Raw genomic sequence first — 17,194 nt, 5'->3', positions numbered from 1 at the left:
TTATAAAAAGGCATTAACTTTTTTGTTTGCCTCAAATTTATAAAAACGGTTATATTTTAGCCCAGTGACCTGTCCAGGATGGACTCTGTGTCCCCACCTCTCGCTCATTGACTGCTGGAGAGTCACTAGCTCCTCCATGGCCCTGTGTTACGTCAAGCCGCTTTTTCCAATCAGATACGGCATGACATAACACCTGTACGGAAAAGCAGGTATAGAAAATCCATGGATGGGAGGTTCCATTTTTAAAAAGTTTAATAAAATTGCTTAAAGTTTATCAGAAAAAAACGTAACTTGCTTTCAAAGAACATTCAAAAATGTTATTAAACTTCTGCTAAGTTAAATATTGTTTAAGGTAATCTTGGCTGGTTTAGCTTGTCTGTCTAGCAGGTGTTTTGGGTTGGAGTAAAATGATTCACAGGAGTCTATTTAACATGTTTCTGGTGCGACTTGCTTCTTATCACGCTCCACTCCGTGTAAAAAATAACAAATAACTACAAAAACTCTGAGTAACGCCTTTCTCTGGTCTCACACAGTTAGAAGCTGTTCTCCAGTCCATGTTGTAGCTGCAGTTTATTTGTTTATTTTTGATGTTGTTTCCTTAATAATCTGTATGCATCAAAATCCTTGTCATTTTATTTAACGAGTGTCCTGGTTCAGCTCCTCATGAGGTGGAGGCTGCTGCTTATAGACCAGTTCATTGTTATTGTTTTGATGCGGGTTTTTCGCGCATGCGCGCCGGACTGGTTGGCAAAAGACGAACACAATGGCGAACGCAAACAGCGAAACTGACGAGTTCTCCACGTATTTTTCTTCTTTAGATAACGTATCACAAGATCGTTTTAAGAGTAAGTTGATGGTTGATGGTATCAGATTGCCAGATCCACACAGCAAAAGCCTGAAGGGACGGAGCGAGTCTGTGAAATGCTGACCAAGTGCTCCGTACCGCGACATATACAGCTGCCTTATAAACATGGCAGGCCAGTACAGACGAGAGAGCATGAAAGCTCCTGAAACCACTGGACGGCTACAATTATTTTATATCAGGAAAAAGGCTCCAGCAATGCCCGCGACGCCATGAGGGATTAAGCGGTCAGAAAATGGATGGATGGATATTCAGACATGTTTGTGTAACAGCACAAAGCGCCGTCGGACACAGGCCGCATCTCAGCAGAGGAAGACCCGCCCGGTAGGATAAAAAAACATTGTTTACTATGGATTATTTTGGTGTTTTTGTCTTGTTAAAATGGGTGGGGGTGTCGGCGACATTGCAGCGTAAACACAGAAGTACTAGCGCCCGTGAACCGGGGCGTAATGGAGCAGCAGCAGCTGCTGTCTGAAGCTGCTGCGGCGGCGGCTGCTGTAGCGATCACTACAAGGGCCGCTTCTCCGGCCCGTGTAGTGATCGCCACCTCCCCTCCGCCGCTATTTAAGTAGAACAATGACTAGAGCAGAATTAAGTTGTATTTACCGGAGATGAAGTGTAGACTGCAAATTCTGTTGTAGAATGATGGCTCCCCCAGTCCATTGGGAGTGTCTGCCTGCGCTCTTTTCATAGAAAATATCCATTTTTTTCTTCGTCCTTCCTCCTTCGGTAAACGAAAGAAACGTACATCCAACGATTTGGAATGCCTCTCTGTGCAACCGGGAGCACAACAAGTCGTAGGCATTGCTTAGATTCCAAAAATAAACGAAGTAAAAGTACGCTGTAAATCACCCGTTTTGTCATGTTGTAGACGAGAGCAGCTCTGTTTTTTGCCAACCACAGTGCCCGGATGTAGCGCTGACGTCACGCGTGAACTACCCTATTGACTGACAGCCGCTCTGACTGCAGCTCTGCCTTCTTTGTTAAAGAAAAGCGCGTCATGCTAAATTAGCCGAGCTAGAGCGTTACTCTTTCAGTTTTAAAGGCATACTATGCAACATTTTTCAGTTAATTAATATGTTCCATACCGTTTTGGATGATTAAATGAGTAATTTCAGGTTGAACTAAAGTTTTCTCGGCCGCCCTGGTGGTCTGTGGGGGAAATACCGCACTTGCAATTGCAGGAGCATTCGGCCCGCACTCACAGGCTCAGTAGTCTCGTGTGCATCGCGAGAGTCGGTCTTGCTTTACGGCGAGAACTGCTACACGCCCGCAGTGAAAGGTGTGCTCGTTGGTAGCGCAGTGGCGATATTTGTGCAGTTATCATGGCGGAACCAGCGAGAAAACAGCGAAAGCCCATGTCGGAGCAGGCAAGAAAGAGGAAAAGGGCTCTGGACAGAGAGAGGAGTCGTACACGGGTGAACATAGAAGGCTGCAAGGCTGACGCGGACCTCGCGTTTCTGCTGATGCGATTGTAAGTAACATTGTAGGGTTTCCCTCACGCTACCGCCTCGCCGACATTCCAAAAAAATAATAATAAAAAAATAAAACTAACTCGATATGCGCGCCGCTCCGCTCAGCGGCGCAAATTTTGTCTCCCCCCCCGCTCCGCTCCGCTGGTCAGCGGTGCAAAGTTTGTCTCCCCCCCGCTCCGCTCCGCCGGTCAGCGGTGCAAAGTTTGTCTCCCCCCCCCACTCAGCTCAGCCGGTCAGCGGCGCAAAGTTTGTCTCCCCCCCGCTCCGCTCAGCGGCGCAAAGCTCGTCCCCCCCCCGCCCGCTCCGCTCAGCCGGTCAGCGGTGCAAAGTTTGTCTCCCCGACGCAAAGTTTGTCTCCCCCCCGCTCCGCCGGTCGTCCCAAATTCCCCCCGCTCCGCTCAGCCACTCAGCGGCTCAGCGGCGCAAAGTTTGTCTCCCCCCCCCCCCCCGCTCCGCCGCTTCATACTTTCACTGTGTTAGTCATTGTTTGTACTGCCGTTTTTTCCACTTTTGTATTTGTTGTGTTCACCTGTCTGCTAAGCTCAAAACAACCGCGCCTGGCTTGACGGACAAACCAGGAGAACAGCTGAGCATATTTACGACAGTGCACTTTTACTTTCGTCCTCTGGGGGCAGCCTCGCTGGAAAATCAACGCCGGTTGCATAGTATACCTTTAAATAAAACATAACAGTGAATCATGAGGAGATCCCTGGTTAGTCGCTGCGTTTATCAGCCAAAGTACTGAAAGTGAGGGAATAAACACTGACAGGAGACATGGCCACAGGTGGAAATAATTCAATAATTAGCTGCAGGAGCAGCAACAGACATACTTACCGAGGGAAGTTGTTGTCAGCTGTTCTTTCTGACCTGCTGGTTCACATAAATCCAAAGAAAATCTTTGACCATCGCTACTTTCATTCATAGCATCTGTGGTCAGTTTGAGATGTTCTTCCAAAAGTTAATTAAACACCGATAAAACTCAGATGGGAGACCTCCGCGTTGCAAAGACCCGCCCTACTCTCTGATTGGCTAATGTCATGGCTCTGCCAGATTTCATTGGTTGAACGGAGCTTCTGTTTAAAATCTTGAATACAAAGTCTACACAGAACATTTTGTGCTCATTTTCCAAATGACGGAAATCTGTCGCCGCGACGGAGAACTCTAACCCCTGATGATACGAATGTATCCCCCCCCCCCCAGGGATAAAACATGAATGACCAGAGGGGGGGACATCACAACCAGAGGGGGGGGGGGGACCCCCCCCCAGCAAATCGCACCCTGCCTTTAATTATTATACTTTGTTTTAAAAAGCCACTTGTTATGTCAAGAGATCCAATATCAGTGTCATTCCTTAGAGACACGAAGTAAAGGACATGTGCAAACTGGGAATTTTAACAAAACAAATCTTTATCCATAAAAAATGAAAATCTTCCTTTTCCAAGTCATCCACAGTTTACACGGTAAAAGTTGTGCAGGTCACAGCAAAATGCTATCGGTCGATGAGGAAAACGGCAGACCCTCACTCCCTCAGCATTAATATAGATGTGGACAAGATAACTGATGCCTATTGTTCTTGCAAGGCTGGGTAAGTTGTGCATTCATCGTTTTGTCTGTTACTTTTGAAATCAGCGGATAATTCCTGTGGTTTGTTGGCAAATGTTTGTGTGGCTAGCCTGATACGCTGTACTTGATGCTAGAGTGGCTAACACGAGGAACAGTTTCGTCCAAAGCCTTTTCTGCTAAAATAAAATATTTAGTGTATGTCAGATACAGTACACGATTGAGATTGATCTGTTTAGCTAACGTAAGACTGTGTAGCAGACAGGCTTCACGGTCTTGAAGCTGTAAAGTTGTATCAGTACTGCCGTTATGTTGTAATTAGCTAAAAGCTGTTCATGATGCATGCGTTTATTGTTGATTTTCTTTTTTTCCAGACTTGGGGGTCATTGTTCACATATTATAGGCCTCCTCAAGACCTTGCAGTATTTCAAACTGCAAAGTTTTTCCTCAATCCCTGACCGATTGAGCTGCACCAGTATGCCACAAGCTTGGGGAGCACAATCAGCTCGGGGTTTGAGGATTGAACCCGTGCCCATCAACCACCTCACTCTAGCACGAAACGTGACTCACCGCAAGCGCAGACCGAAGGAATGCAGTGTGGACTTGAACAAAATGTATGTACTTTTTTACTGATTTAGATTTGAAACAAAATTTAACAAAAAAATATATGTACCCTGGTGTTGTTTTATGATTCTGAGTGTAACTACAACTGCATGAATGCAAACAAAACCAACACATAAAACTGTTCTTTATTTTAATTAATATTGCAAATTTGACAGCTCTCAAAATTCATTTTCATTGTATTTACAGAGTGACAAAGGTTGAACCCGAGGAGATAGCTGCACTGAAATTATTACATGGTACTCCATTGACATATATGCTGACGCCTTCAGCACCAAATGTCTCTACACCCCTGGGAGAAGTGCAAATTGGGTCAGCTGTTTCCTATCAGGTAAAAATTAATGAAATGTGTACTAAAACAAGACTAGTATTACTGTTCTTACATTTTCTTCAAAACAAAGCCCTGGAAAAGTGTCAAGTAGCAACACACAGCCCATATTCTGTTTAACTTAGGAAATAATATAGCAGGAATTGTACAACCAACTATTTTGAAATCTTTAATGCGAGAAATGAGTCGTTCAACATGCACTCTGTGTCTTGCTATTTTGTCAGTTAGTGCAAGATCTGCCTGAGACAACTGTTTGTCTGCTGAGGCAAAAGGTGGTATGTTTAAGGACAGACCAAGGGCATTTATCTCATCCTTGATTGTAAACCCTTTGTCTGCCATGACACCGTCACCATTCTGAATGTAACCAACGTCCTTCAGTTGTTGTATGGTTTCATAAAAACCACTTGCTTTTGTAATGGCCTTGTCTGATATTGATCCTGTGAATAATTCTGATGTGAACATGAAAGACCCCCGAGAGTCACAACCTATGAGTGCCTTGAATGTTGTGGTAGACTTATAATCGCTATATAGTTGGCATTGCACACCATGGGCCCAGGGGGATTCTGTTTTTAATTCTGTTCCATCAATAATAATTAATGTTGTAGGGAAATTAGCTTTGAAGTCTTTTGGCATGTTGTCTATTATAGTTTGTCTGTGTGGCCAGATAGAAACAGTGCACAGCTTAAGATAAATAATGTCAATCCAAGTGTTAAATACTATACCAGCTGACTGTTGTGAAATGCCGAACCGTGTTGCTAGATCGAACAGACCAAAGTTTTGTCTTAGTCTGCACATAGTCAGGAAAAGTCCATTTTCTGCTGACATTTCTCTAATGTCATTTCTGTTTTCATCATAAGTCAAAGTCTCCCTCTTTGGCAAGAGAAATGTAAATAGTGACATGAAACGGACTAGTGTAAGTCCTGTATAATATACACACAGATTTTTTTTGCTGTTCTTCTCAGATTCAACAACAACATCAATACCAAACAGTTTTCGTTTCTGTTCTTTCTGTAGCTCTGTTTCTAAATTTTCCACTTTTGCTTGTAAGCGACTGATTTCAGTTTTTGCCATTTCCAACTCTGCAGTCACTGCAAGCATATCCAGCGGCGAAATCCCTGAAAACAAAAAATAAAAAAGGACTAAATATGTATATATAGACAAATGTATATAATGTGATGATACTGCTCTTTTGTTTCAGACAAGGAACTTGAAGGCAGATGCGACAGCGGTCATGCAACAGTGTGGCAACACCTGTGTCACAAATGACCCACCAGTGGATCTTCCAGAAAGATATAAAGCGTTGAAAGACCTTAATATTTGTGAAGATCCTGTGGAACTGGAAGCTCGAACCAGAGAACAGAGTAAATGTGCTGAGTGGTTTGAGGCAAGAAAAAAAAGGCTTACAGCCTCAAATTTCCATCGAGTTATGGTCAGGAAAGCAAAGGTCACACACAAGTTTTTAGAGTCAATTTTTGACGCTAACTCTGTTTCAGCCCCTTCACTGGATTACGGGCGAAGAAACGAGCCCTTAGCAAAATCAAAATATTTACAGACTCATCAGGACCGGCACTTGCATGAGTGTGGCTTTGTGGTCAGTAATCACTTTCCCTTCATAGGTGCTTCACCCGACGGCAAAGTATGTGACGGTGGCCGATCAGGTCTAATAGAAATAAAGTGTCCGTATACCGCTCGAAATTCCACCATTCTGGATGCCTGCATGCTACCCAATTTTTGCCTAGAAATGCAACCCAGTGGCTCTGCTCAGCTGAAGAAGACACACATGTACTATGCTCAGGTTCAAGGTCAACTTATGATCACAGGATGTGATTTTTGTGATTTTATTGTTTTCACCCACAAGGATCTACATGTAGAAAGAGTGTGGCCAGACAAAGTATTTATGTCATCCATGTTAGAAGTTTTAGCTGCTTTCTATCAAGATCATGCTGTGCCTTATTTACAAAACATGTAGGAACTGGTTATCCTCACTTACAATGTTCATCTGTTTGCACCTCTATCCCTTTGTCTGCATCATTGTTTTCTGCAGCATCGTAGGTATCCCTGTAAATAATTCAGAACATTCACTGTGAACTAGATGGTATCCCTGTAAACAATTGAAACAACAAAAGTGATTCTGTTTCTGTTTGATGTTCATGTTTGTGGAAAATGTGAATTGTGACACATGATAAATAATAAAATAACTTTTAATCAGCACTGTGTTATGGATGTGTATATAATTGTGTGTACTAACAAGCTCTCTGCTCTAATCGATGGTCTCTTGTCTTTGCTGTCCTGCCTACTTGCACTTTCCGATGCTCTTTTTGGTACGCGCCTAGCTTTATGCACTCGCGCTCCGTCTGCTGGTGTCGGATAAGGATGGGACGCTGTTGGCCCATCCCCGCCGACAAAATGCTAATAAATAAATAAATAATAAGCAATAAGTATTATTGCTTTGCTTTAAGTATTAAAGCAAATTTATAATACTTACACCAGCACACACTCCCTTGTTCTTATTGATCCTACGAAGGTTGAGCTGCTCGTGTGGTCGCGCACAAGCTTTGATCCAAGCCCGGCATTCTGCACCTGATTTTGGAAATCGGTGAATTTTCCCACCACAAATACGATTAGGGTATCTGACATCACCAGTACAGATACCCCACTGGCAATGGAGAACCATTATTTTTTTATTATTTTTCGATTATTAACTCGAAAACTTTATGCCGGTATGCTAGTACAGCGGTAGTATAGCACTACATTAGCTTGTGTTTGTGAGACTTCTTCGAACGTTGTAGCCACTCTATGACGTAGAATGGGCATCAGCCAATGAAAAGCGGCCCCTCTGGTAAGGTCCATTGCTCCGTGGCTAGATAATCCAGCCATAGTTTTTTGTAAAACAATATACGGCTCGACAGGAAGCAAGCCTTTCAAAGTAAAACTAAACTTCACAATAAAATGGCCTGAACTAATCTTCTTACTGAATATGATAAAAATAAAAAGCAAACCATCATACAAATAACTTAAATATTTTAGATTTATGGCTCCAACACCACTTTTTCCTCTTTAAAAGCCACTGTTAAATGATGTGTTTGTCTGTTTATAACAGCCACCAAGAAAATCTCTCTACAATTAAACTGTCGCGCTGCGCTAAAGGATCCTGTCTATTGTGCAATACGCGATTAATTCGAAAAACTCTGCAAATTATTCTTGCACCTTCTGCAACAGGTTGCAGTCGTAAAAATGGACATGGCTGTGCCAGACTTCCCTATCTCCTCCGCTTATACAGCCGTGATCTAATCTTGTTTACATGAAATAAGCCTGCTCTCGAGCAGGCTTAAACTGGCGCACATGTTGCTATGACAAGTGCAGGAAGTCTTTCGAAGAACCGAACAATCCAAGATCATGCCATATCGTCAACAATCAAATCCTGCTAACTGAGTTAGCGACGTACGAAGAACGGACCCCTGCTTGAAGCTGACCAGTTTGTTTGTTTGTTTTGGAAAACACTGAATGTATATCCTCGGCGAGTTGTTTTGCTGGTTGACACAAAAACAACCCTGGCAATCTTGAGGGTATTTGCTTTCCTCTATTGACGCTTGAATCAGGTTATTATCTTTGTGCATTCCTGTTTAACTTCAAGCTGCACTTTAGTAACAATGTCAATACTCTCCCTTTTCATTTTTGTTGTCACTTTTTTGTTTAACCTTATAATAAATAAGTTTTTTACACAAATTATTCCACTGACTTTAATGTTACTTCTCCTTTTCCCCTGGCTGAGCTGGGTTGTAACAGTTGTCAATATACAAACATTTAAAACTCAACACTTACAACAAAGAAAAATAATCAATATTATTTTCAATCTCACAGCAACGTTTTTACAAAAGATCAGAAAATATCAGTTACAGTTACATATTTTTATTGCTGTAATTAGAGCAAAAAAAACAATAAGTAGAAGTGTCATGGTGCAGCTTTGTCTGCTCCATCATGCACATATTCAGGGCACTTTTCACTCTCCATACACCCCAGTCTCCTCTCCACCTCCGCAATCATCTACACCTGCCAGCCACTAATCAAGCCAGGACTCAATCCACCTGTCAGCTTTCCTATTTAAACCTCCCTCAGTTTGCCCTTCCCTGTCGGCTCGTCTCTTTACCACTGCTCGCCTACCTTCTCTTTGCCAGCCTGATTTCCCTTCATCTCCAGTCCTGCAAGTATTCACTCAGATGTTCTGCTGTTAATCCAGTCCTGCAAGTATTCACTCAGATGTTCTGCTGTTAATCCTGTCCTGCAAGTATTCATCCTGACGTGCTGCTGTCGCTCGGTACTGCAAGTATTCACCTGCCGAACTGCCAGTTCCTGCCATCACCATCCTCCTGCCCGGTACAGACTGTTGGTTTATCCATCCTCCACTATCCACCACCTTCAATAAACTCTCTAAACTAAGCTCTGCTTGCGTGTGGTTGTGTTCGGGTTCACATAAATCATGACAAGAAGGGCATCAGTACCTATTTAGAAAAAAAAATAAAAAATCTATATCTCTAAAATTATCATTTTATTCAAAGCAGTAGACGTGACAACTTGGGTAAAGTGTCAGTTTCCTTTATAGAAATATCAACTTTTGATCAAGGTGTACTATTATCTAATTTTATTTATTTATTACCTATTTTCGTGTGTATTTGTGCTTCTGTTTCCTTTTCAATCTGCTGCTGATGTATGGAGGGAAATATAAAGAATGATTCTATTTTAAAATACACTCTTCAGTCTAGACAAGAATGTTACTGTAAAAGTCCAGCAGCAGCTCACTGTTTTGATTCCTAGCCATAATTGTTTAGGTAAGCCTTTGCAAGGGAGGTGAAGGGCTGAGGGAAGGGGCAGTACTACTGCGGGAAACTGAGTGCCCATTTGGTGAGATGAAAAACGCATTTTAACACAAATTAGTAAAATTTTTATATAAACAATGTCAAAATATCGGCTGGGTCTAGCTTTCTATTAAAACATGACCATTCTAAATATCACCAAGTTTTGCACCAAAACCAACATTTTTAGAGTAGCTGAGCCAAGAAATCTGTGAAGTAGTGGAGATAAGAAACCCTCACAATCTGATAGATCTGGAGAACATTTTCAAGGCAGAGTGGGCAGACATTACAGAGGGTGGATTCACACCAGTCCAGTTTAGTCTGCTTTAATTTGAACTCTGGTTCTTTTGCTCAGAAACTTCGGTTCGTTTGTGAATGGGCAATCAAACTCTGAGGACCAAAACAAGCGAACTCAGGTCCGCCTCAAAACCTATGTCTCGACCCAGTTGAAGTGAACTCTGGAGCGGTTTAAATGCAATATGTGAATACCAGGTAAACCAGAGGTCGCTCCAAAGGCAGGACACAGATGACAACGCTGGATAAATACAACCAAAACAAATGTGCATAAATAGTGGAAATAGTGCAGTAATAATTAGGGAAGGATACAAATATTGATTCAATAATGTATTGGAATCAATTTTTTCACTAACCCAAACTGACAAAGTCAGAGTGACTGTACTGTATGGGAGATAGGAGCAGGGCTCTAAACTAACTTTTCAAGAATCAAGAGTCTTTATTGTTATGTAACCATGATGGAATTTTGGTGAGTGTTAATGGAGTATTCAGAATGATCAGAGGCAGACCCAAATTAAAAACACTTACAGAAACATGAGACATAAACATCCCTAAAGGATACCCCAAAAATGTAAAACCATCAGAATAAATAAAAATTATTAAATATCTAGGAGCCTTTTTGACTCTTTGAAGAAAATTTAGAAAAATATGTACAAGGAAAAACTGTAGCATGTAGTATTTACATAAAATGCAGCTTGTGCTGAAACAGTCTGAAATGGGCTGCTTGTTTATTTAATTGTCAGAAGTGGTTATTTAGCTCTGGTTGCATTGTTATGCCCAATTATTCCCCGCTAGGTGCTCTAGTCTAGTACAAGGGTGAGGTTCAACCAAACCACATTGAGACCCCAGTTTTACAGCTTCACTTCTGTTGTGTTAAATCACTGTTCATACGGACAACATTGACTATTAAATGATTGACTAACCATCTCGTAAACTTCTTTATTTGAAGCAAAAATATTTATTACCTAATATTATTGTAACAGAACACATAAGTAGCAACTTGTTTTCTGAGTGCTTATTTGCTCTGTCAGTCCAAATGTTCTATTTTGGAAAAAAGAAGAGAAAATAAAAAATTGTTGTCATCCGATTCATCGATTAATTGTAAAAACAATCGACCGATTGATTATTAAAATAATAGTTAGTTGCAGCCCTAGTGGACAGCATACATTTCCTAGGCATTCACATTTTCTCTGACCTCTCTTGATCTGTGAACACTTCCCACCTGGGGAAGAAGGCCCAACAACAGCTCTTCTTACTCAGGAAACAGAAACGGATTACTCTTTCTACTCAGCTGCTAGTAAACGTTTACAGAGCTCCAATAGAAAGAATCATGTGTCTTAACCTGACAATGTGGTGTGGGAGCTCCATTGTACAGGAGAGGAAGGATTGAGCATGGGTGTTGAGGCCAGTGCAGGGGATATTGTGGGATGCTTTCTAAAAGATCTAGACACTCTTTATGCAGCACAAGTCCAGAAAAGGGTCCGACGTATTGCCACAGATCCACTGACCCGAGCAATGCACTGTTTGACCCGCTTCCATCAGGGAAATGATTCAGGAACATTAAATCAAAAACTAGTTGACTTAAAAACAGCTTATTTCCCAAAGCTGTGAGGGCTATCACCCTCTGCTGGTAAACTTCAATTACATTGTATTTTTCAATTCAATTTTATTTATATAGTGCCAATTCATGAAACATGTCATCTCAAGGCACTTTACAAAGTCAAATTCAATCATATTATACAGATTGGTCAAAAATTTCCTATATAAAGGGAACCAGTTGATTGCTTCAAAGTCCCGACAAACAGCATTCACTCCTGGAGAAGCTACACGGAGAGTCGTCTGTGTTGTCCATGGCTTTGCAGCAATCCCTCATACTGAGCAAGCATCGAGCGACAGCGGAAAGAAAAACTCCCCATTAACTGGTGAAGATTCTCAGTCATCCAGGTCATGGTCATTCCAAAAAAAGGTAAAAAACAAAGCAACTGGACTTGTTTTCCGTAGTTGAAGACGTTTCGCTTCCTCTCCCGGAAGCTTTCTCAATTCAAAAAGTCTGGAGTAATGATGAGTAACAAGCTTTATACCATTCCAAACAAAGGCCTGTAATGGCTTAGATAACATGCAAATTCAACCGAAACAGGACTAATTCCAGCCAATCGTCAACTTAACTCTCACCCTCATTCAGGTGATTAAAACATTGTTCCTTTAAGCCAAGCCAATAACAACTCTAACGACTCCTCGTTACAGAGGAGTGGACCAGTTTCGGTCCATTCCGCTGGCTTAATGGTTTTAACGACCGCCCATTACTAAGGGGTGGTCCTGTTTCGGTTGAATTTGCATGTTATCTAAGCCATTACAGGCCTTTGTTTGGAATGGTATAAAGCTTGTTACTCATCATTACTCCAGACTTTTTGAATTGAGAAAGCTTCCGGGAGAGGAAGCGAAACGTCTTCAACTACGGAAAACAAGTCCAGTTGCTTTGTTTTTTACCTTTTTTTGGAACTCCCCATTAACGTTAAGGGAAAACCTCCAACAGAACCAGGCTCAGTATGAACTGAGCCTGGTTCCGACTGGGGGTTAGAGAAAACAGAGCAGAGACACAAGAAAGACAAACAAGCACAGAAGCACACAGAGATCTAGTAATCTGTTCTACATTAGATGGTAATAGCGGGTGATCTGTCTTCCCTGGATGATGTCACAGTTAACAGAATGTCAGACCAGGTGTACCTACTATGAAGAAAAAGAGAGAGAGAGAGCAAAAAGTTAAAAGCTGAAATGACAACAGTCATTTCAATGCAATGCAATGCAAATCTGGAGAACAGTAGACTGGAGCACAGTAGAAATCAGTACAGTGAGAAAAATAGGCCCTGATGTACTCCAGTAGCTTAAGCCTATAGCAGCCTATAGCAGCATGTTACCCTGAGGTAGCTCAGGGTAACATGAGCAACTCTAACTATAAGCTTTGTCAAAAAGGAAAGTTTTAAGATTAGTCTTAAAAGTAGACAGGGTGTCTGCCTCACGGACCAAAACTGGGAGTTGGTTCCACAGGAGAGGAGCCTGATAACTAAAGGATCTGCCTCCCATTCTACTTTTAGGGACTCTAGGAACCACCAGCAGACCTGTAGCCTGAGAGCGAAGTGCTCTGTTAGAAACATACGGGGTAATCAGAGCTCTGATATATGATGGAGCTTGATTATTAAGGGCTTTATACGTTAGAAGAAGAATTTTAAATTCTATTCTTGATTTAACAGGAAGCCAATAAAGGGAAGCTAAAATTGGAGAAATATGATCCCTCTTGTTGATTTTCATCAGAACTCTTGCTGCACAATTTTGGATCAGTTGAAGACTTTGAACTGCATTTTGTGGACTCCCTGATAGTAAAGAATTACAATAGTCCAGCCTTGAGGTAACAAATGCATGGACTAGTTTTTCAGCATCACCACTGGACAGAATGTTTCTAATTTAAGCGATATTACTAAGGTGAAAAAAGGAAACTCTGGAAACCTCTTTAATATGGGATTTAAATGACATGTCTTGGTCGAAAATAACACAAAGATTTTTTACTTTATTACCAGAGGCCAAGTTAATGCCATCCAGATTAAGTGATTGATTAAGAAGTTTATTTTTTGAGGACTCTGGTCCAAAGATTACAACTTCTGTCTTGGATTCTAACAATCCAGGAAGGGTTATATTTCCATTTCCGATCATCATTAAGTCCATCACTCTGCAGAGAAAATAATTAATCACAGGGAGACCATTAAAATACTATAACGCTTTCCATAAGTGGACATCTCAGCAAACTGTGCCTGGGATCACACCTCAAAGAAATAGCAAAAAACACAAGCCTATCTTAAATATTAAAGTTCTTGTGGCAATAACAGAAGACTGAACAAATATGGCTTGCCTGAAAGAGTTACCAGAAGAAAAATGTCCTTTGAACAGATGAGGCCAAAATAGAGATGTTTGGCCTAAATTCCCAGCAACCTGTTTGATGAAAACCGTCACTGCATTCGAGCATGCACGTCTTATTACATCTGTAAAGCAGGGTGGGGAAGGGATAATCTGTTTTTTTTTCTGCAACCAAAGAACCTGGGTACCTTGCAGCCATATAAGTTGATTGTGAACTCCACTGTATTCAAGATCAAAAATTTAAATCCCAATTGGAACAGGCACTCCATGATCTTGTAAAGAAGATAATGTCTAAATCCATTCTCAGCCAAGTGAGTGACTGAAAAAGTCAGACAGCAACTGACTATTGCTCCTACAGGTGCTTCTTCTAGCTCCTGAATCATAGGTTGTTCTGTTTTTAACAGAGTTTTCTATTTTGACATAATCTCTTTTTAAGATAACACTGTGAAATTGGTTCTGTATTTTTTTTTATTAGATTCAAATATTTTCATTTTTTATTAAGTGTTTATTTTTGTTTACCTAAATAATAAAGTAAAGGAATAATACCCTGCAATGCCTTCTTGTTGCCATGAGCATGTCTCCTACTAGACGGATATTGCTGGTGCCGTTGACAGCATAGTGCTTTGAAAATGGAATTTCTGGGACACAACGGAACTCTGAAAGTCTGGCTTTCAAGATAAAAACTAACTACTCCTACTGATAAGCCAATAGGAATGCAACATAATTTTGGCATTTCTCGTGGAAGACATAAATCTCATTTAGCTGAACATTTGATATTTAATGACATATTCTTAAAGTATAAAAAATAAAACAAAAATAGGAATTTATCTGCTAGTCAATTCAACTATTGTTCCGCCCAGCTTTAGTCCAAACCTTTAGCTGTGTATGCAACACTTTAATCTTGTGTTCACCACACTGTAATTAGGTTTGTGGGACTCAGGGCCATGTCTGCTCATAGTGGACATGGAAAGCAAAGAGCTGCTGTTCCCTCCCTCCTTTTCCCTTTCAGCTTTGCACAGCCAAATTGGTCCCAGATGCATTCTCTCCTGGCTAGTCTCAAGAAGCAGATCCCACCATGAAAGAACCTAAAGCGTTTTACACAAGTCCTTTGTGAATAAGAATCAAAATGAACATTATTAACCATGTTTGTGGGTACAAACAAGGAATTTGACTTCAGATTCCAACGCTCACATTATGTAAACAACAACAACAACAACAAAACCAAAAAGGCAGACAAGCAGAACAGCAAACTACAATCTATAATAGCCTAAATATTTTACTGGTTAAAGGTAAGAAAAGGGGAAGTACGTAAAAGAGTTTTTTTTTTTTTTATCTAGCCCCCAGATAATTAGTAGTCTACTCAGCTTCTAAAGAACAAAAACATTCATCATTTCCATCATAAACATAAGGTTTTAATGAAACGTTTGCCTCGGTCCAACTTGTGATGTTTTGGCAATGCATAAAAAAAACAACAACAACAAAGCAGTAGTTTCTTATCAGCTTTACCACCTCTTTACCTTCTCACACTTCTTTGTTGCATTGAACAACCAATGTCAACCTATTAGGGGCACTGAGGACCTGAATGCTGGGTGCTTAAATAATTAAACAATTAATAACACTTGTGCTTCACACAATTCTTTGATATGCAAAAAGGGATTCTTGATATTGCAATGGCAATTTTTTGTGCTGCCCTACCTACCTTACACATACTCTAAATTTTTCTTCCTGCAAAGTAACTGGCTACCCTGGCTGTAAGGTGTTCATCAGGGTCAGAAACTGACTCTTTGTCGGCTCATTTTAGCCATCAGTGTTCTGTAACGCCAACCAGAAGGTAAAGGTCTAAAGAACCTGTGACCAGGATGTGATGTGGACAGAATGTGTGGAATTTCAGGGCAAATACAGGGAAATGTGCCACCACCTTCTAAAGGCAAAACACCTCTATATCATATAAAAAACAGGTTTTTGGAGCTATACGACTGTCAAAAGACTCTTGAAGACAATGTGCAGCCCAAATGAGGATCAAAGACTTCTGCTTCTTTCATGTTTGGGACAGATGTGTGAGGGAGAAAAAAAACATGGGATGAACAAAGTGAAATTTAATCAGAGCAAATCCACATCCTGCACCCATGTGGACTGAACTTCAAAGACCAGCCTACCAGTATGTTTGACCAATATGGTACACGGTACAACCCCCATTGGATACAACATTCAGCAAGAGAGGCCGTGGAACACTGCGGCTCCAGCAACAGCCGAAGTCTTCATGAAGAGACGCGTTGACAAACAAAAATGGCTCACAAAGCGACAATCCAGCCCAATGCAGCAGCCCCATGCTGACTCTGCAGATTAGCAAGTGAAAGCCAACACCATTTGTTTTCCTGCTCTGGTGGTGGGCACATCTGTTTGGTTTACTGAGTTAGCACGTCCTAATGAATTCGTTAGCACCCTCAGAAGATATTGCCTTAGTTTTCTGACATGAAAATCTATAAATCCCTAAATTTCTTGGCTCCAGCTGTTTCTCGTTGTAAAATGGGAAAAAAAATCTGTTCCCTGAAAAACAGCTTTCTGTTTGCTATAAAATGTTGAAGTTCTGAGAACTTCTGCTGATAATTTAAAGAAAACACCCACAACACAGTAGGGCTTTATTGCTAAAGGTTTGGTTCAGCAAAATAGTTTTATTTACCCAAAGATAAGGAGAGATCTTTTAAAACCAAACAAACAGTGAAGGTTTTCTTCCATGCACCAAAATATTAAAAATAAACCTCTTTCGTAGATGAGTACTAGTAATGGGCCAACTACCAGTACCAAGTCATCAGGCGGCTTTAAACGTTAGCACCAAATCTGCTAAAATTTTAAATTAAAGTCTTGTTAATGAAATGCCAGAAAACATGTCTTAATGATCAGTTTTATTTGGATGTACACAGAAGGCTACATCATACATACACAGGCATACATCGGCTACCTGAGAGATTAGCTCACAAATCAGTTTGCTATACTTTTGTTTATCAATAAACAGCAGAAACACACACACACTATATTATATATATATATATATATATATATATATATATATATATATATATATATATATATATATATATATATATATATATATATATATATATATATATATATATATATATATGCTTTTGACTCAGCAATGATATTTTTTGTGTTCTCTTTTAAAAAAAAGAAATCATGTATTTCGACAAGAATCGAAATACATGTTGGTACCGGTGCCGATACCAAAATGTTGGTATAGTGACAACACTAACATATATGCACAAACATATATTTCAAA

General features: G+C 40.6%; 2 protein-coding genes across 3 annotated transcripts in view; both read right to left on the bottom strand.

The window, feature by feature from the left end:
* reck (reversion-inducing-cysteine-rich protein with kazal motifs) overlaps positions 1 to 17,194 on the bottom strand; it is a 187,806-nt gene that overhangs the window by 161,500 nt on the left and 9,112 nt on the right. The gene's annotated exons all lie outside the window — the stretch shown is intronic.
* Positions 4,708 to 7,349, bottom strand: LOC118556867. The gene is made up of 3 exons (XM_036125417.1): positions 7,095 to 7,349; positions 6,837 to 6,904; positions 4,708 to 5,961 (listed from the first exon to the last, which is right to left on the bottom strand). The coding sequence occupies exon 3, from the start codon at positions 5,942 to 5,944 to the stop codon at positions 4,898 to 4,900; it is 1,047 nt and encodes a 348-aa protein (XP_035981310.1). The 5' UTR covers positions 5,945 to 5,961; positions 6,837 to 6,904; positions 7,095 to 7,349; the 3' UTR covers positions 4,708 to 4,897.

Source organism: Fundulus heteroclitus, chromosome 21 (assembly GCF_011125445.2).
Source record: "Fundulus heteroclitus isolate FHET01 chromosome 21, MU-UCD_Fhet_4.1, whole genome shotgun sequence".
Lineage (NCBI taxonomy): Eukaryota > Metazoa > Chordata > Actinopteri > Cyprinodontiformes > Fundulidae > Fundulus > Fundulus heteroclitus.
The sequence above is the reverse complement of the archived record's forward strand: the minus strand, read 5'-3'. Positions and strand labels throughout refer to the sequence as shown.

Bases quoted from the DNA above. Each gene is read 5' to 3' on its own strand.
- LOC118556867 (XM_036125417.1), bottom strand. From the start codon at position 5,944: ATGCTTGCAGTGACTGCAGAGTTGGAAATGGCAAAAACTGAAATCAGT.